Source organism: Anolis sagrei, chromosome 2 (assembly GCF_037176765.1).
Source record: "Anolis sagrei isolate rAnoSag1 chromosome 2, rAnoSag1.mat, whole genome shotgun sequence".
In the NCBI taxonomy this organism is placed as follows: domain Eukaryota; kingdom Metazoa; phylum Chordata; class Lepidosauria; order Squamata; family Dactyloidae; genus Anolis; species Anolis sagrei.
In genome coordinates this window covers 14,281,802-14,301,598 of record NC_090022.1, presented here as the reverse complement: position 1 = coordinate 14,301,598, position 19,797 = coordinate 14,281,802, and the positions used below count along the sequence as shown (strand labels likewise).

At 45.5% G+C, this 19,797-nt stretch overlaps 1 protein-coding gene and 1 non-coding gene across 2 annotated transcripts; both read right to left on the bottom strand.

The window, feature by feature from the left end:
- Positions 1 to 284: 284 nt before the first annotated feature.
- LOC132765735 (zinc finger protein 397-like) lies at positions 285 to 10,633 on the bottom strand. Its single transcript, XM_067465233.1, has 4 exons — positions 9,613 to 10,633; positions 7,467 to 7,646; positions 5,240 to 5,366; positions 285 to 4,547 (listed from the first exon to the last, which is right to left on the bottom strand). Exons 1-4 carry the CDS (start codon positions 10,345 to 10,347, stop codon positions 3,412 to 3,414), a joined length of 2,178 nt encoding a protein of 725 aa, XP_067321334.1. The 5' UTR covers positions 10,348 to 10,633; the 3' UTR covers positions 285 to 3,411.
- LOC132769539 (U6 spliceosomal RNA) lies at positions 2,106 to 2,208 on the bottom strand. The gene has a single exon (XR_009630868.2). It is a non-coding gene; the product is annotated as a U6 spliceosomal RNA (small nuclear RNA).
- Positions 10,634 to 19,797: the final 9,164 nt, after the last annotated feature.

The following is a 19,797-nucleotide window of genomic DNA, read 5'->3' as shown; positions in this document are numbered from 1 at the left end:
GCACTGACAGAAGAGGGGTGTGTCGCAGCCGGTTATTAGTCGGGGGCCCCCTTTGTCTCGGCTCACGGCAATCGCCTCTCGCGCCCCTGATGCTGATCAAAAATCGTCTTGCCAACAAGATCCGTCTCCCCCGACTCTGGCCCGTCTGAATCAAATCTCGGTGGAACCTCCAAAATGAAGCAGGCTTTTTCTTTCCCCCGAGCAATTGCTCAAAGGCTCAGCCAAAATGCTCCGTTTCAGTTCAATTGCGGATGCAGATGAGTCAGGAAAGACAGCCAACTGGGTTCAGCAAGAATATCAAAGTTTATTTAGCAGCTGCTAGTGGCTCTCCGACACAACAATGGCGTCTCTGGGGAAAGCCCACCAGCATCAAAGGTAGTGTTCCTTTTATACATCAAAAGGGGTTCGGCTTTAAGAGCCGCCCCGAAGATTAAATCATTGGTTAAGAAAGCTGTCAATATCATAGTTATATTAAGCAATTAGCTCATATATTTTTAAGTTTCGCTTCGCAATAAGCAAGCCCCTTCTTGGAAACATCTCAAGATGCTGACATGCAAAATACAGCTGAAAACATCTGCTGATCTTGGCAAGTTTTAACTTTAGCCTTGGCTACTTCCTTTCTGCAAAGTTGGCAAGTCTCATGACCGATTTTTCACCCTTTCACAAAAAACTCATCTTGAGCCTGTCTTTGTCTCCCATATATGGTGAAGTCCATCCGTTCTCTTTTCTACATGTAAACCCCGGCAGCTTTAGTGCTTTTTGTCTTTTCTATAGCTGTACCTTTCTGCATACCTTTCTGCCTTAAGGGAGGGAGGGAAGGAAGGAAGGAAGGAAGGAAGGAGAAAGGGAGAGAAAGAGGGAGGGACGAAAGAGGGAGGGACGAAAGAGGGAAGGAAGGAAAGACAAAAGGGAGGAAGGGAGGGAAGGAAGGAAGGAAGGAAGGAAGGAAGGAAGGAAGGAGAAATGGAGAGAGAGAGAAGGAGGAGGGAGGGATGGAAAGACAAGGGAAGGAAGGAAGGAAGGAAGGAGAAAGGGAGAGAAAGAGGGAGGGAGGAAAGAGGGAAGGAAGGAAAGACAAAAGGGAGGGGGAGGGAGGGAGGGAAGGAGAAATGGAGAGAGAGAGAGAGAGAAGGAGGGAGGAAAGAGGGAAGGATGGAAAGACAAGGGAAGGAAGGAAGGAAGGAAGGAAGGAAGGAAGGAAGGAAGGAAGGAAGGGAGGAGAAAGGGGGAGAGAGGGAGCACGCTTGTTTTCTGCTTCCTTGGAGACTAGGACGCGGAACAATGGCTTCAAACTACAAGAGAGGAGATTCCATCTGAACATTAGGAAGAACTTCCTGACTGTGAGAGCCGTTCAGCAGTGGAACTCTCTGCCCCGGAGTGTGGTGGAGGCTCCTTCTTTGGAAGCTTTTAAGCAGAGGCTGGATGTCCATTTGTCAGGGGTGATTTGAATGCAATATTCCTGCTTCTTGGCAGGGGGTTGGACTGGATGGCCCTTGAGGTCTCTTCCAACTCTTTGATTCTATGATTCTATGATTCTATGAGAGGAAGGGAGGAAAGATGGATGGAAGGAAAGCCAAAAGGGAGGGAGGGAAGGAAGGAGAAAGGGAGAGAGAGGGAGGGAGGAAAGAGGGAAGGAAGGAAAGACAAAAGGGAGAGAAGGAAGAAGGAAGGAAGGAAGGAAGGAAGGAAGGAAGGAAGGAAGGAGAAATGGAGAGAGAGAGAGAAGGAGGGAGGAAAGAGGAAAGGATGGAAAGACAAGGGAAGGAAGGAAGAAGGAAGGAGAAAGGGGGGAAGGGGGGAAGAGGGGGAAGAAAGACAAAAGGGAGTGAAGGAAGGAAGGAAAGAAGGTGAAAGGGAGAGAGAGAGGGAGGGAGGAGAGAAGGAAGGGAGGAAAGACAAAAGGAAGGAAGGAGGGAGAAGGGGAAAGAGAGAAAGGGAGGGAGGAAAGAGGTAAGGAAGGACAAAAAGGTGGAATGAAATGAAATGAAATGAAATAATGAAATGAAATTAAACTTTATTTATAACCCACCCTATCTCCCTGAGGGAACTCAGGGCGGCTCACAACAAAATGCACAATGGCAAACATTCAATGCAGACAGTAGTATAAAAATATGGAACGCTTCATGAATTTGCATGTCATCCTTACACAGGGGCCATGCTAATCTTCTCTGTATCGTTTCCATTTTAGTATATGTGCTGCCGAAGCAAGGGAAGGAAAGAGAATGAGGGAGGAAAGGAGGGAAGGGAAAGATGGAAGGAGGAAGGAAAGAGAAGGATGGAAGGATAGGATGGTGAGAGAGAGGAGGGCCTGAGAAAAGAGCCCAAGGGGGCGCATCTAGCCCCTGGGCCTGGGCTTGCCCATACCTGATATATATACCTGATATATAAGTTGACCTCATGTACAAGTCAAGGGGAACAAATGATGGATTTTGATATGATTCTTTAGGGACAGAAGGGCAGAAATTGTTCCACAGCAGAGAAAGCAGAGTGGGTCGGTGCTTGTTTTTGGGTTCTCCTGAGACAGCTCCTTCCTTTCGCCACTTCAGTCAGAGAAAGGCATTAATCTTTTTTTTAAAATTTTATTTTGGTAAGAGTTAACATACAGTACTCACACTGACCCGCTGATAAATTGACCCAGGTGATTTTTGGGTTGATTGTTTTAACTTAAATTTCTAAACATATGCATGAGTATATAGAGTAAATCCCGCTGATCAAAGTTTCTCTCATACCGTTTCATATGGAAAACATATCATATTTCACTGCTTAATAGTCACCACTGCATAATAGCCGCACTCCCATTTTGGGGGGCATACATTGATATTTCTAGTATTCATTGCATAATAGTCACACCCTTAATTAACTTGTCTGGATGCCTGACCCCTTACCCACTATGGGTTTTCACTCTCTTCCAGACGACTAAAGCCCTGTCGCTGGAATTTTTCACCATGTAATAGTTTCATCTCCTTTTCACTAAAAAATGGGGAAGAGTGTGACTATTAGTAGGTGAAATACATTACATCTTTTCTTGCTCTTTGGATGCCTCCCTTCACCGAAGTGTTCGCCACACTAGGAACATTTTTGGGGATTCCCTGATTACTTATCAAGGTGACTTTCTGGATGTAGCGCTTTCACCATGTAATAGTTGCACCACCCCCTTTTTTTTCATTGCTCTTTGGATGTCTCCCTTCACCAAAGTGTTCGCCACACGAGGAAATTTTTTTGGGATTCTCTGAGGCATGAATTCTCTGATGACTTATCAAGGTGACTTTCTGGATGTAGCGCTTTCACCCTGTAATAGTCGCACCCCCATTTCACTCAAAAGGGGGGGGGAGTGCAGCTATTATGAGTTGAAATACATTACATCCTTTCGTTGCTCTTTGGATGTCTCCCTTTACCAACGCATTCACCACACTAGGAAGATTTTTTGGGATTCTCTGCAGCATGAATTCTCTGATGACTTATCAAGGCAACTTTCTGGATATAGCTCTTCCCACATTGAGAACACTGGAACGGTTTCACACCGCTATGAATTCTCTGGTGGTTCCTCAAATACTCTGCCATACTGAAACATTTCCCGCACTGAGGGCATTCGTAAGGCTTCAGTCCAGTGTGAATTCTCTGGTGGTTCTTCAGGTACCTCCTCTGGTTGAAACATTTGCCACACTGAGAACACTTGTGCGGTTTGTCCCCAGTGTGAATCGTCTGGTGGTTCTTCAGGCACTGAGTACGACTGAACTTCTTCCCACATTCGGAGCATTTGTATGGTTTCTCTCCCGTATGAATTCTTTGGTGGATTGTCAGATTTCTCCGCTGGCTGAAGGATTTCCCACACTGAGAGCATTTGTAGGGTTTCACCAGACTGTGGATTCCCTGGTGTCTCCTTAATGCCTGTCGGGAAGCGAAGATTTTTCTACACTCGGGACATTCGTGCAGCTTCTCTCCTGTATGAAGCTGCTGGTGATTCATCAAATGCTCTTGCCTACTGAAGCACTTCCGACAAAAAGGACATTCAAATCGTCTCCCTTCGCTTTCAACTCCTTGAATTCTTGGGAGTGAATAACAAAACTTCTTCCCAGATTCGGGAACGTTCTGAGGTTTCCCTTCTCTTTGGGCAGCCTGAAATTTGCCTAAATTACTTCCATTTCCATGCTCACTTGACCGAGATTTATTCTCTCTTGTTGGCATTTCTTGGTGGGAATATCGCCGAATGTTTTCCTCTGCCGCGGAGCTATTTCTGGTATTTATCATGTCGACATCAGATCCATAGTGATATCGTCTATCATGTACGGAGAATAAGAGCATTCCCTCCTTCATATGTACTTTGGAAGGCTGAGTAACTGGTGCTATAAGTCCTTCTCGACTTTCAGCGCCCTCCTTCCCCTTCTTTAGGGCACACTTCTTCCGTATGCCTTTAGACTTCCATCTCTCCTCACACATTCCCAGCACATTCCTGTGGGTTTTCTGTGGAAGTCGTTGTGGGATGTCTTCCAGCTCTTTTTCTTCATACGGAGAATTTTCCAACTTGACCTGACTTCCCATATTGTCACCTGTAGAGACAAAGGCAGATATGGGAAAGAAGAAACTAAGAAAAAGGTGAAGCTAGGCTACTTGAAAAGCACCTATGGCTGTCACTTACTCATAAATGTCTTTTTAACATTTGCCATAAATTTCTTTTTTAAAAAAATAATGGGATGAATAAAAGAAAAATTATATTAAGACTCACCTATCTGTTCAGCAGTGGAACTCTCTGGCCCAGAGTGTGGTGGAGGCAGGGGAGGCTCATCCATTACGCAAAGTAAGCATGTGCGGTATACTTCGTTTTCCCCAGGGGCGCTCTGAGGTGCCTCCATAAATGCCCCCCATGGTTGCGACCTTTCTCTGCCTCCCTCTCCCTGGAACCCCCCCCCCCCCGCCGCCGCCTTTTCCTTCCTTCTTTTCCCTCCTGTCCTCCCTCCTTTCCTCCCTCCCTCCCTCCCTCCCTTCCTTCCGGGTCTGTTGCTGCTGCTGCTGCTGCTTGGGCTCAAGGCCATGGAAGCTGCAAGTGCAGGAGGTTTGGGGCTTTCGTGGCTAATGGCAGGAGATCGGTGGGGCGATGCAGAGAGGGAATTGAAGAAACCACATGAGTGGTCCAGTCCAAGTCCCTAACATGCAGGAACAGCACAATCAAAGCACCCCAAACAGATTGCCATGCAGCCTCTGTTTTTGGGGTTTATTGGCCAAGGACAAGAAAACTCCTTACCTAATGAATCCACTTGCCCATCATCTTCTTGCAGAACTTGCCAAACAATAGTCTGTTGACTCAGCTGGGTCATGTTCTGCCAGGCTATCTGCACAGATGGGTCAGTTTCCTGGAGATCCACTGGTTCCTGCAAATGGGAGAGTCAACAGAAAGGGAAACCTTTTGCATGAGACTCTGTTGCAGAAGGCAAAATATACCATGTGTTGACTGGGAAAGACATGAGCAATTAATTTTTAACACTTAGAAATATACAGCAGGGAACGGGAGAATCAAATTATAGGCTGAGGCCTAGACCTGAAGCAAGAGGTGGGTAACTATGGGGGAGCCATTTTTCTGCCCCCAAAGACTGCACCTGTCAAAGAAAATGAATAAGAAAGAACAGACAAAGAAATTCAAAATAAAAATGGTTTGTTCAACATCTGGTTATGGGAACTTTGATCTAAAGGACGCACATAGATATGCAGTTTTTGACCTAGAACAGGCATGGGAAAATTTTGGTCCTCCGGGTGTATTGGACTTCAACTCCCACCATTCCTAACAGCCTACTGGCTGTTAGGAATGGTGGGAGTTGAAGTCCAAAACACCTGGAGGGCCCGAGTTTGCCCGTGCGTGATCTAGAGATTGCCTCAGAAAATAAACAACCCAGCGAATGTATAGTGCTCACGGGAATGGGCTTTGGAGATATTGTTTTGCCTCTTCCTAGAGGGTTGCTTCCAGAAGGTGTTGTTGGGGGACACCTGCTCAGCCCCATGGCAATTGTTCTGTGGGGTCCTGCAGGGTTCAATACTGTCCCCCATGTTATTTAACATCTACATGAAGCCGTTGGGGGAGATCATTTGGAGTTTTGGAGTTTGATGTCATCTGTATGCAGATTATGTTCAACTCTATCACTTCTTTTCACCTCTACTAAGGAGGTTGTTCAGGTGCTGAACCGGTGCTTAGCAGCCGTGACGTTCTGGATGAGAACAAGTAAACTGAAATTGAATCCAGACAAGACAGAGGTCCGCTTGGTCAGTTGAAAGGCCGAATAGGATATAGGGTTATAACCTGTGCTGGATGGGGTTACACTCCCCCTGAAGGCGCAGGTTTGCAGCTTGGGAGTGAACCTGGATTCATTGTTGAGCCTGGAACCTCAGGTCTTGGCGATGGCCAGGGGAGCTTTTGCACAATTAAAACTTGTGCGCCAGCTGTGCCCGTATCTTGGGAAGTCTGACTTGGCTATGGTGGTCCACACACTCATTACACCCCAAATAGAATACTGTAATGCACTCTATATGAGGTTGCCTTTGAAGACTGCTCGGAAACTTCATTGAGTCCAATGATGGGCAGCCAGGTTGGGAGTGAACCTGGATTCATTGCTGAGCCTGGAACCTCAGGTCTTGGCGGTGGCCAGGGGAGCTTTTGCACAACTAAAACTTGTGTGCCAGCTGTGCCTTTATCTTGGGAAGTCTTACTTGGCCATAGTGGTCCACACACTCATTACACCCCGAATTGATTACTGCAATGCACTCTATATGGGGTTACCTTTGAAGACTGCTTGGAAACTTCATTTAGTCCAATGATGGGCAGCCAGGTTGCTCACCGGAGCAGGATACAATCTCCCTGTTACACCAGCTCTACTGGCTGCCTATCGGTTTCCGAGCACAATTCAAAGTGCTTGCTTTAGCCTATAAAGCCTAAACAACACTGGCTCAGCTTACCTGTCTGAACGTACCTCCCTCTATGAACCTCCAAGGACACTAAGATCATCTAGGGAGGTCCTGCTCTTGGTCCCACCACCACTGCAGGTGTGACTGGTGGGGATGAGAGACAGGGCCTTCTCTGTCGTAGCTCCTTGACTGTGGAACTCCCTCCCCAATGACATCAGATTGGCCCCCTCCCTCCTTACCTTTTGTAAAAAGCTTAAAACCTGGCTATGGAGTCAAGCCTTTGAGCAATAAGTTGGAATAATCTAGGAAGAGAATGTTTTAACAACCTTAATGGTCTGACCCAGATGATGTTTTAAACTAGCATTTTTTAAAAAAAATAGACCGTTTTTAAGTGATTGTTTTATAATGGCGTTATTGTGTTTAATTGTATTGTGATTTTTAATGTATTGTATCAGCACCGTGAGTTGCCTGTTGTAAGCCGTCCTGAGTCCCTCCCCAGAGGTGAGAAGGGCGGGGTATAAATGCCCTAAATAAATAAATAAAACAAATAAAAAGAGACTCAGTGGAATAACACATACCTCTTTGATGTTACTCACGATGATTCTCTGTTCTTCTGGAGAAAGCGATGAACTGCCCTGGATGGGGCACTTGACTGTCTCACTGCTTTGTCTATCTTCTTTGTGGATCTCTCCTTTTACAGCCTCTGAGGGATCTTCCTCTGTATTCTCAGAATCCAGGCATGCCTCCTTTTTTACCCCCTGCAAAACAAAGGGGCATCCAACTCAGAAGAGAGGCAAAAGGCTGAGGTTCAATGCACAAGAGACCCTTCTTGCTCATCAACCCTGTTCTGTGCTGGTACGGCTGTACCAGGAACTCCAACTTTATTTGCTTTGTATTAAATATTTGTCCCAAGGTTTCAGGGATTCTGCAGAAAGGTGGCTGCCTTTGGTTGCAATCATAGGGCAAGTCACCTGTCCATCATCGTTAAGTTTTGGTTCCGCCCCTTGTTCAGGGCAATTGGGAAGGGAAGGGAGCCATTTTTAGTTAGTCTCAGTAAGGAAACCCAATTTAGAGGACATGTACAAGCTTCTCCTGTACAAAAGCTTCAACCCTTAAGACTTTCCGTGGAGAACAGTCTTAAGAGCATCCAAAGATTTCCAGGGAAACAGCCCTAAAGCTTTGAGGAATTTCGGAGGGTAAACAGTTTGGAAGACCAAAGAACCCCAGCTGGAGAATCTACTGGCCTTACTGGTAGGTCCACTCGGTGCTCGAGACGTAGTTCGACCCGGTAGCGGAGCCCACATCAGTAAGGCTTAGATTACCTGGGCCTGGGAGAAGTTAAAAAGGGATTTTCCTTTAAAGTAAAGAAACAGTTATTGAAGACAATTGCCTGTCCCTTGTGGACATGATTAGGAAGCCACCAATTACATAAAAGCCTGGAAGCATTTGTTTAACTTCATTGAAGACAAGAGAAGTTTCTGTTTGATTGTTCATTAATAAAGGACTTTGTTATACTTCACAAGCCATCTAAAGACCATTTGTGGTGGAAAATCCTTGAGAACTTCTCTTCAGGGGGCCCTGGCTTCCTGCTGGGCAAAAGTTGCACATCCTATTTTAAAAGCAATTCATTACAGGCCCAGCGCGTGACAGAACATGTTCACTTACGGAAACTCAACTGAAATGCAATTTCCTCACAATAATAAAAAAGCAATATCCATATCTCTCATTTCCTCAAGACTTCTCTGGGGGCAGTTTTTTTTAGCAATAGCTGCTTCTGTGCCCTCAAAAACTTGATTGTGAACACTGATCTCATGAAGATTTTTGCTTCTCCTCATATTGAAAACTCTTTGAGATTTCCCTGAGAAATAATAATAATAATAATAATAATAATAATAAAGAACAAGCCACTAGAACAAATGCTATCAAAGCCAAAACTGAAAAGTCAAAAACTGAAAAGCCTGCAAAGAAGCAGACGAAACAATAGATCACATCCTCAGCTGCTGCAAGAAGATGGCGCAGATGGTGCAGACAGACTACAAGCAGAGGTATAACACCCTTGCTCATTGGAACTTTTGCCACAAATACCATCTGCCTGCGACAAAGAACTGGTGAGATCACAAGCCTGAAAAATTTACAGAAAATGAACACGTCAAACTACTCTGGGACTTCCAAATTCAGACTGACAAGAGTTCTGGAGCCCAATACTCCTGACCTCATGATTGTGTTAAAAAACAAAGTATGGATTGTCGATGTTGCTATCCCAGGTGACAGCAAGATTGAAGAGAAACAACTGGAAAAGCTGACACGATATATGGATTTAAAGATCAAACTGCAAAGACTGGCACAAGCCAGTCAAGGTGGTCCCAGTGGTGATCGGCACACTGAGTGCAGTGCCTAAAGACCTTGGCCTGCACTTAAACACAATCGGCGCTGATCAAATTACCATATGCCAGCTGCAGAAGGCCACCTTACTGGGATCTGCATGCATTATTCGCTGATACATCACATCATCCTAGATACTTAGAAGTGTCCAAATGTGATCCAATACAACAACCAGCAGAGTGATCTTGTTTGCTGTGTACCAATACTGTTATGTTAATAATAATAATAATAATAACAACAACAACAATAACAATAATAACAACAACAATACCCAGTTTTTAAAGTCCCCCTGATGTTCTTTACTCTCTTGGAGATTCTGGAAACTTGGTGGGAACATCTCACCTGCCATTTCCCTGTTTCATCCTCTTGCTGTCTCTTGAGGAGGAAGTCCTCTGCCAGGGCCACAGCCTGAGAACAGGTATCTGGGCCCCCCGCTCGGATCCAGATTTGGAGATCTTGGGGAAGACTGGCCAGGAATTGCTCCAGGATAAGCAGCTCCAAAATCTGCTCCTTGCTGCGTCTCTCCGGCTTCAGCCACCGACGGCAAAGCTCCTGGAGTTGACCATAAACCCTTTGTGGATCCTCAACCTTCTGGCAGAAAAACTCCCGAAAATGCTGGCGCTGCAGCTCCATTCTCAGGGCATCCTCTCGCAAGATGACAGCTTTCACTTTCCTGTAATCTTCCCTGTCTCCAGCTTCCAGGCTCTGAAAGGCTTGCTCTGCTTCTCTGCTCAGTGCCGGCAAAAGCCGGGCCGCCCACTCTTCCTTTGGCCACCGACAGGCTTTGGCCACTTGCTCGAAGGAGGCCAGGAAGGCTTTGGCGTCTTCCCATGGGGCGATCTCTGGCACGGTTGGCGTTTCCCATCTTGTGTGAATGGGTTGCAGTGTCTTCAGGAACTCCTGCCATTGAGCCTCCCAGTGCTGTTGCATCTCTTTGTTTGGGCCTCCTTTGCCCTCTTGCGATGCTCCCCAACTTGACCGTTCAGCCATAGATTCGGGTTGAGCTGCCCTAGCGGTGTTTCCCGCTCTGACCGGTCGTCCTTCTAGGTCCAGCTCTGCATATAAGTGCTCTTTCATTGCTCGCTCTTAATTCTGCCTTATCAAATGTTTACAATTGAAGAATATTTACAATTGAAGAGACATCAGAATAATTATTTGGCTGTGTCTTCCTGCATGGCAGAATGGAGTTGGATTGGATGGTCCATGTGTTCCCTTCCAACTCTAGTATATTCCAGTAAGGGAAGCAATCTCGACTTGAGAACCTCCTGCTTCTTTGCCTGACTATTGCGAAGGAAGAAAATATCCAGCTTTTGCTTCCCTGGTTGATCTTATAGCAGGAAATAGGAGGATTTGGTTAGGGGGGGGGGGGGGGGGAAGACCTTACTCAGGACAGCAGTTGGATTTGTGAGGTGAAGAGAAACCTTCTTCCTGAAGAGAAAAAGAAAGGAACTATTATTATTATTATTATTATTATTATTATTATTATTCCTATAACTATAACTCCCAGTATGTATGGATCTATGGCATTTAAAGTGGGGTCCATGAGCATTCATTCCATAGTGCAAATGCATCAAGAGAAGTGCATGGACCTTGGGAAACTATAACTCCCAGGTGGACTCCATCACATGGAGCCATGGCATTTAAAGTGAAGTGCAAGGCAGTAATTCCATACTGTAAATGCACCAAGGGTATGGACTTTGGACTATGAGGACTGCACAGCTTGGAGATATGTAATAATAATAATAATAATAATAATAATAATAATAATATTTAAAATATGTCCCGACTGCATTTATTCTCCAGTTGTGATGCAACCAGAGAAGGGTATGGACCTTGGGAAACTATAACTCCCAGGACCACATAGTATGGAGCTATGGTATTTAAAGTGGGGTCCAAGAGCATTCATTCCATGGCGTAAATGCACCAAGAGAAGGGTATGGACCTTGGGAAACTACAACTCCCAGGACTGCACATAATAATAATAATAATAATAATAATAATAACAACATCAACAACAACAAAAACAACAACCCTTCTCTCCTGGCTTTCCCATGCAACATAAGGCACAGACATATCACAAAAGGAAGGGAAGTGTATGTACAATGCAGCATCCAATGAATGCCTTTTGGCACCATTTGAACTGTCATGGCTCATTTATACACATAATAAAAGTCAAAATATGTATGTGTAAGTGTGTGGCTGAGATGTCTATTTACAGAGACTAGCTCCTGCCTCCACAAACAGCTCTAGCTCCCACTACTCAGGAGACACCAATGGACCTCCCTCCAGTGACATTGCAGGTTATAGCGAGTGCCACGAGCATGTCCAAGAGCCCTGCCAATGTCCTCCACAAACACCACACTGCCCACCATCCAAAGGAAGGCTTTCATACAGGGACAATTTCATCCTAGATGTGTTTCCTCCACCACAGATATCCCAGTGTTTCTTACTCTCTCCATTGGTGTGGAATTTGCATGACCCCACTGCCTCTCCCTTAACTCCTGTTATTTTCTATGGCACACAGGAAACAGAGGAATTGATCAGCAACTGAACATACTAGAGAGGCTTGGGGAGAGTTCACCATGAGTTGTAGGTCCCGGGATGTATAGTTCACCTGCAATCTAAGAGCACTCTGAACTCCACCAACGATGGAGCTGGACCAAACTTGGCACACAGAACCCCCATGAACAACACAAAATACTGGAGGTCTGTGGAGGGATTTATAGGAGTTGTAGTTCACCTACATCCAGAGCAAACTATGAGCCCAACCAATGATGGATCTGGACCAAACTTGGCATGCATACCCAATATGCCCAATTTTTAATATTGGTGGGTTTTGAGGGGAATTAGCCTGTACATTAGCCTGGACATTTTGCAGTTGTAGGTACTGGGATTTATAGTTCACCTGCAATCAATGAGCACTCTGAACTCCACCAAAGATAGAATTGAGCCAAACTTGGCACACAGAGCCCCCATAACCAGCAAAAAAATACTGGAGGTATTTGGAGGAAATTCACCTTGATTTGGGGGAGTTGTAGTTCACCTACATCCAGAGAGCACTGTGAAACCAAACACTGAAGGATCTGGATCAAATTTGGCACATATATGATATGCCGAAATTTGATTGCTGGAGGGGTTTGGGGAAACAGACCTTCCTTTCTGGGAGTTGTAGTTCACTCACAACCAGATAAACTGTGACCTCCACCGAGGATGGACCTGGACCAAACTTGGCACACAAAACCCCCATGACTAACTCAACCTACTGGAGAGGTTTGAGGGGACTGACTCACCATAGTGGGAGTTGTAGTTTATCCTACAGCCAGAGAGCACCCTGAACCCCACCAATGATGGATCTAGAGCAAACCTGCACAACAAACTTCAACCACTGATAGAGTTTCTCAGTGTTAACCTGGCAAACCCAGAATCTTATGCATTTTGGACAATTAAAAATTGACTTGTGTACCTAACCTACTAGAATAATAAGTTGGAAGAGACTGCATGGGCCATCTAGTCCAACACCTTCTGCCATGCAGGGGAAGCACAATCAAAGCACCCCCGACAAATGGCCATCCAGCTTTTGTTTAAAAGCCTCCAAAGAAAGCACCTCCTCCACACTCAGAGACAGAGAGTTCTACTGTTGAACAGCTCTTCTTACACTCAGGAAGTTCTTCCTAATATTCAGGTGAAATCTCCTTTCCTGTAATTTGAACCCATGGCTCCATTGAGTCCTAGTCTCCAGGGCAGCAGAAAACAAGCCTGCTCCCTCCTCCTTATGATATCCTTTCAAATATTTATACATGGCTCTCATGTCTCCTCTCAACCATCTCTTCTGCTCAATGCTTTGGAATATTAGGACTTGCCATTTGACAATGTCTTCAACCTTCTTGGCCAGAGTTCTAGGGTCTCACCAAACTACAACTCCCACGATTCCATAGTGCTGGTGCAAACTACAAATCCAAGGATTACATATCATTAAGCCATGACCATGAAAGGTATGTCAAAACTGCATCCATTCTATAGCAAAATCCAAGCAAAAAGTGGGTGCAAGAAACAATATCATACGAAAGCTGACTGGCACAACCTGGGGATCACAACCAGACACAGTGAAGACATCTGCCCTTGCGCTATGCTACTCTGCTGCTGAGTATCCATGCCCAGTGTGGAATACATCTCACCACACTAAAACAGTAGATGTGGCTCTTAATGAGACATGCCGCATTATCTGTGTCTGCGCCCTACACCACTGGAGAAATTACACTGCTTAGCTGGTATTGCACCACCTGACATCCGCCAGGAAGTAGCAGCCAATAGTGAAAGGACCAAGGCAGTGACATCTCCAGCCCACCCCCTGTTTGGGTATCAGCCAGCACATCAACGGCTTAAATCTAGAAATAGCTTTCTAAGATCTACAGAAACACTCGCTGGAATACCTCAGCAAGCGAGAGTCCAAAAGTGGCAGGCTCAAACCCAGAACCTCAACCAATGGCTGATACCAAATGAGAGACTCCCCCCTGGGCACACAGAAGACTGGGTGACTTGGAAGGCGCTGAACAGACTGCGTTCTGGCACCACGAGATGCAGAGCCAACCTCAAGAAATGGGGCTACAAAGTGGAATCCTCGACATGCGAGTGCGGAGAAGAGCAAACCACTGACCACCTGCTGCAATGCACCCTAAGCCCCGCCACATGCACAATGGAGGACCTTCTTGCAGCAACACCAGAGGCACTCCAGGTGGCCAGATACTGGTCAAAGGACATTTAATCAACTACCAAACTTGCAAATGTTGTGTTTTGTCTGTTTGTTTGTTTTGTTCTGTTAGAAATGCAATACAATTGACTGGTTGCCCTGACACGACAAATAAATCCGTTCTATAGTGTAGTACAGGGGTCCTCAAACATTTTAAACAGAGGGCCAGGTCACAGTCCCGAATTATAATTTGAAAAAACATGAATGAATTCCTATGCACACTGCACATATCTTATTTGTAGTGCAAAAAAAAAAACCCACTTAAAAACAATACAATAATTAAAATGAATAACAATTTTAACAAATATAAACTTATTAGTATTTCACTGGGAAGTGTGGGCCTGTGTTTACCTGATGAGATAGGAGTGTTGTTGTTGTTGTGTTCTTTCAAATAATTTCAGACTTAGGTTGACCCTGAGCAGGGGCTGAATAAATGACTTTGGAGGGCCATATCCGGCCCCCGGGCCTTAATTTGAGGACTCCTGGTGTAGTAGATGCACCCAAAGAGGACCTTCATTGCAAATGCAGTGGCAGGGGTTGGACTAGATGACCTTTTGGGGCCTCCTCCCAGCCCAAATAGCAGGCATGGGTCAACTTGGGCCCTCTAGGTGTTTTAGACTTTAACTCCCATCATTCCTAACAGCCTCAGTGTTTGGATCTGTAACTTTAAATTACCTCACAAACAGAAGCATACGCTGGGTATGAAACAAAATTCCAACTGCCAGTTTATGTCCCTACTACCTCTTTCATGACAACCCTCGTCCTTGTTTCAAATATACACAGGCCAAGTCTAAGGCATGGCCTAATTTCCTGGCTTTACACAAAACCAGAAAATAAGGTCATGACACTCAGGTCCTTTCCTTTCCCCTCCTCAGCCCCTTAAGCAGCTGAGGGCGAAAAGGAAGGGGACTGAGGCTGTTAGGAATGGTGGGAGTTGAAGACCAAAACACCTGGAGGAAGGTCCAAGTTTGCCCAAGCCTATTGTAGAACCTCATATCGAAAGACATACTAATGTTGCCATCATCCAGGTCATTGCTATGTACTGTTGTCAAAGCTTGACCGCGGAGAAAGCTGATAGGATGCAACTCATTAGAAAAGTGCTAGAGGAAAGAAGGTTAAGAGGGAACACAATAGCCATGTTGTAAATATTTGAAAAGATGTCAGACTGAGAAGGGAGTTGTCTTGTTTTCTGCTGCCCTGGAGACTAGGACACAACGCAGCCATGGATACAAACTACAGGCAAAAGTGATTCCATGCAAACATTAGGAAGGACCTCCAGACGCAATGTTTCTCAACTTGGGGGTCGCGAGAGCATGTCAGAGGGTTCACCAAAGACCATCAGTAAACACAGTATTTTCTCTTGGTCATAGGGGTTCTGTGTGGGAAGTTTGGCCCAATTCTATCGTTGGACGGGTTTGATTGTAGATGAACTATAAATCCCAGCAACTACAATCCCCAAATGTCAGGGTCTGTTTTCCCCAAACTCCACCAATGTTCACATTTGGGCATATTAAATATTCGTGCCAAGTTTGGTCCAAATCCATCATTGTTTGAGTCCACAGTGTTCTCTGGATGTAGGTGAACTACAACTCCAAAACTCAAGGTCAATGCCCATCAAACCCTTCCAGTATTTTCTGTTGGTTGTGGGAGTTCTGAGTGCCAAGTTTGGTTCAATTCCATCATTGGTGGAGTTCAGACTGCTCCTTGATTGTAGGTGAATCCCAGCAACTACAACTCCCAAATGACAAAATGACCCCCGCCCAAACCCCACCAGTATTAAAATTTGGACGTATCAGGTATTTGTGTCCTATTTGGTCCAGTGAATGAAAATACATCCTGCATATCAGATATTTCCATTGTGATTCATAACAGTAGCAAAATTATAGTTACGAAGTCGCAACGAAAATAATGTTATGGTTGAGAGTCACCACAACATGAGGAACTGTATTAAGGGGTTGCGGCATTAGGAAGGTTGAGAATCACTGTCCTGATGGTATAAAACTGTTCAGTCGTGGAATACACTGCCTGGGAGTGTGGTGGAGTCTCCTTTCTTGGAGGCTTTTAAGCAGAGGCTGGATGGCCATCTGTCAGGGGTAAATTGATTGTGTATTCCTGCAGGGCAGAAATTAGTCTGGACTGGATGACCTTTAGAGATCCCTTTTCACCACTATACTTATGTGGATAGACCAACACAATGATAAATAAATGGGTCATAAAACAAATCCTTAGAGATGCTTGCCATAGATGCAGGCGAAACGTCAGGAGAGAATGCCTCTAGACCATAGCCATATAGCCCGAAAAACCCTACAACAACCCAAATCCTTAGAGGTCGAGATGGCTAAGCTGAGACTGCCATACTGCAATTTCCTTATGAAATTTCCCAGATTTCTAGATCCAAACTACTGTTTCCAGACAGGACCAAGCTAAGGAGTATTTATACAGGCATCCTTCTTTGAAGGCTTTTAAACAGAGGCTGGATGGCCATCTGTCAGGGGTGCTTTGAATGCAATTTTCCTCCTGCTTGGCAGGGGGTTGGACTGGATGCCCCATTAAGTCTCTTTCAATTCTATGATTCTAGGAAACAATCAGAGACAGCTAACACCTCTCAACAAAGGATCCCCCCAGGCAGGAAACAGCCAGGCTTTGAAGCTGCAAGGCCATTCAGTGCAAATCAAGCTGGCCACGGCAACATTCACACTTGCCTCAAGCAGACAAGAGTTCTTTCTCCCACCCTGGACATTATTCCACAGGTATATAAACCCCACTTGCCTAGTTTCCAACTGGCCTCACAACCTTTGAGGATGCCTGCCATAGATGTGGGTGAAACGTCAGGAGAGAATGCTTCTTGAACATGGCCGGAGATCTCACAGCAATCCAGCGATTCCAGCCATGAAAGCCTTCAACACCATACTGTTTGCAAGTTTGTAAACATTAGTATCAAGTTTTCCATGGCTGTTTCCCACGCCCATCAAAGCACCCAGGCGTTTGTTGATTTGCCATAAAACTATAGCAACAGTCTACACTCGAACACACTTTCACTGCCGTGGCTCACTGTTTACATGGGAAGCTGGGAGTTGCAATTTGGGGAGGTTGCTCAAGGCCTTATCGATTGAACCACAGCTCTCATGACCCCATAGCATTGGTTCAAACTGGTGCTAAACTGCATCCCTTCCCCAGCAACTCACCTCTCTGCTGCCTTCCAGCTCCAAAGCTTCTTCCCTTTGCAAAGCCTCTTCTCACTTCCAGGAGGCCGCTCTAGCAACAGCACTCAATGAGCAGGAAGCATTGAGCCGCACATATGCGCCAGAGCGCCTCCTTAGATTAGGACATGATCAGGCAGCCAGTGCCAGAGAGCTCTATGGCTCAGCCTAAGTGTCATTTCCATATTAAGACTAAGGGCCCTTCCAAGCAGGCCCTATATCCCAGGATCTCATCCCATGTTTTCTGTTTAACCCAGATTATTGGGCAGTGTGGACTCATATAATCCAGTTTAAAGCAGAAACATTTTTCTTTCTTTTTCTTGCATATTTATTTAGGCAGCCACCTCTCCACCAAAGTCAACATCGACACTGATATACAACATCGCCTGAGCTCTGTGAGTGCAGCATTTTTCCGAATGAAGCAGAGAGTGTTTGAGGACCGGGACATCCTTAGGGATACCAAGGTGCTTGTCTATAAAGCTATTGTCCTCCCAACCCTGCTATATGCCTGCGAAACATGGACTGTCTACAGACGTCACATGCAACTCCTGGAACGATTCCATCAGCGCTGCCTCCGGAAAATCCTCCAAATCTCCTGGGAAGATAAGCAGACAAACATCAGCATGCTGGAAGAAGCAAAGACCACCAGCATTGAAGCAATGGTCCTCCACCATCAACTCCGCTGGACCAGCCACGTTGTCCAAGTGCCCGACCACAGTCTCCCAAAACAGTTGCTCTATTCCAAACTCAAGAACAGAAAACAGAATGTTGGAGGACATGAAAAGATATTTAAAGATGGGCTCAAAGCCAACCTTAAAAACTCTGGCATAGACACTGAGAACTGGGAAGCCCTGGCCCTTGAGCACTCCAGTTGGAGGTCAGCTGTGACCAGCAGTGCTGCAGAATTTGAAGAGGCATGAATGGAGGGTGAAAGAGAGAAACGTGCCAAGAGGAAGTTGCGTCAAGCCAACCCTGACCGAGACCACCTTCCACCTGGAAACCAATGCCCTCACTGCGGGAGAAGATGCAGATCAAGAACAGGGCTCTACAGTCACCTATGGACCCACAAGAATACTGATCCTGGAAGACTATCCTACTCAGCCAATGACAGATCCCCTTAGTAAGTAAGTAAGTATTTAGCATATCAGAAGCAAACCGAGGGGGTAGTTGTAACGTATTTAAAAAACACAATTTTTTAAAAACAAATTGGCATTATGCTAAATGTCGTTTGACCAGAAGCTTAGAGTGCCTCTGTTGTTGCTTGAAAAAGGTCCTTCTTGTGCATGTTGCAGGACTGTGGTCTGTGGTTTATGTTGCGCTAAGTCATAGCAGGACCAAGTGTGTGTCTGTTGAAGAAAAACCTTATGGTATTAATTATCTTGTACAGCTGGTAATGTAGGTCAACCAGCAAGATTGGACCACACTCAATGGTGTATATCTGTATGGATTTTTTTTAGAGTGGATGTGAATGGTGGAGAGTTTTTTCTCTGAGGAGATCTATGCTCAAAGGCTTTGCTACGGGGAGCAGCATGGAGAAGCTACTCTAAAGGAGGCTATGGTGGAATAGCAATTTTGTTGTTCATTTGTACAGTCATTTCTGACTCTTCGTGACCTCATGGACTAGCCCACGCCAGAGCTCCCTGTCAGCTAAGTAGCAGCAGTGAACAGACCACGAAACAACAGACTGGTTCAAGTTTGGGAAAGGAGTATGGCAGGGCTATACACTCTCCCCGACCTATTCAACTTGTATGCAGAACACATCATGCGATGGGCTTGACGAATCCAAGGCTGGAGTTAAAATTGCTGGAAGAAACATTAACAACCTTAGATATGCAGATGATACCACTTTGATGACCAAAATTGCAGAGGAGCTGAGGAACCTTCTAACCAAGGTGAAAAGAGAAAGTGCAAAAGCTGGGTTGCAGTTAAAAAAAAAAAAACCAAGATGATGGCAACCAGACTGATTGATAACTGGCAAATGGAGGGAGAAAACATGGAGGCAGTGACAGACTTGGTATTTCTAGGCCATATAGTGGATGGAGCTGAGGGTCCCCCATGACCTTCTGGCAAGGAAACTAGTCCAATGTGGGCTAGGCAAAACTACGGTGAGGTGGATCTGTAATTGGTTAAGTGGACGAACACAGAGAGTGCTCACTAATGCTTCCTCTTCATCTTGGAAAGAAGTGACGGGCGGAGTGCCGCAGGGTTCCGTCCTGGGCCCGGTCCTGTTCAACATCTTTATTAACGACTTAGATGAAGGGCTAGAAGGCAGGATCATCAAGTTTGCAGACGACACCAAATTGGGAGAGATAGCCAATAGTCCAGAGGACAGGAGCAGAATTCAAAACGATCTTGACAGATTAGAGAGATGGGCCAAAACTAACAAAATGAAGTTCAACAGTGACAAATGCAAGATACTCCACTTTGGCAGAAAAAATGAAATGCAAAGATACAGAATGGGTGACGCCTGGCTCGAGAGCAGTACGTGTGAAAAAGATCTTGGAGTCCTCGTGGACAACAAGTTAAACATGAGCCAACAATGTGATGCGGCGGCAAAAAAAGCCAATGGGATTTTGGCCT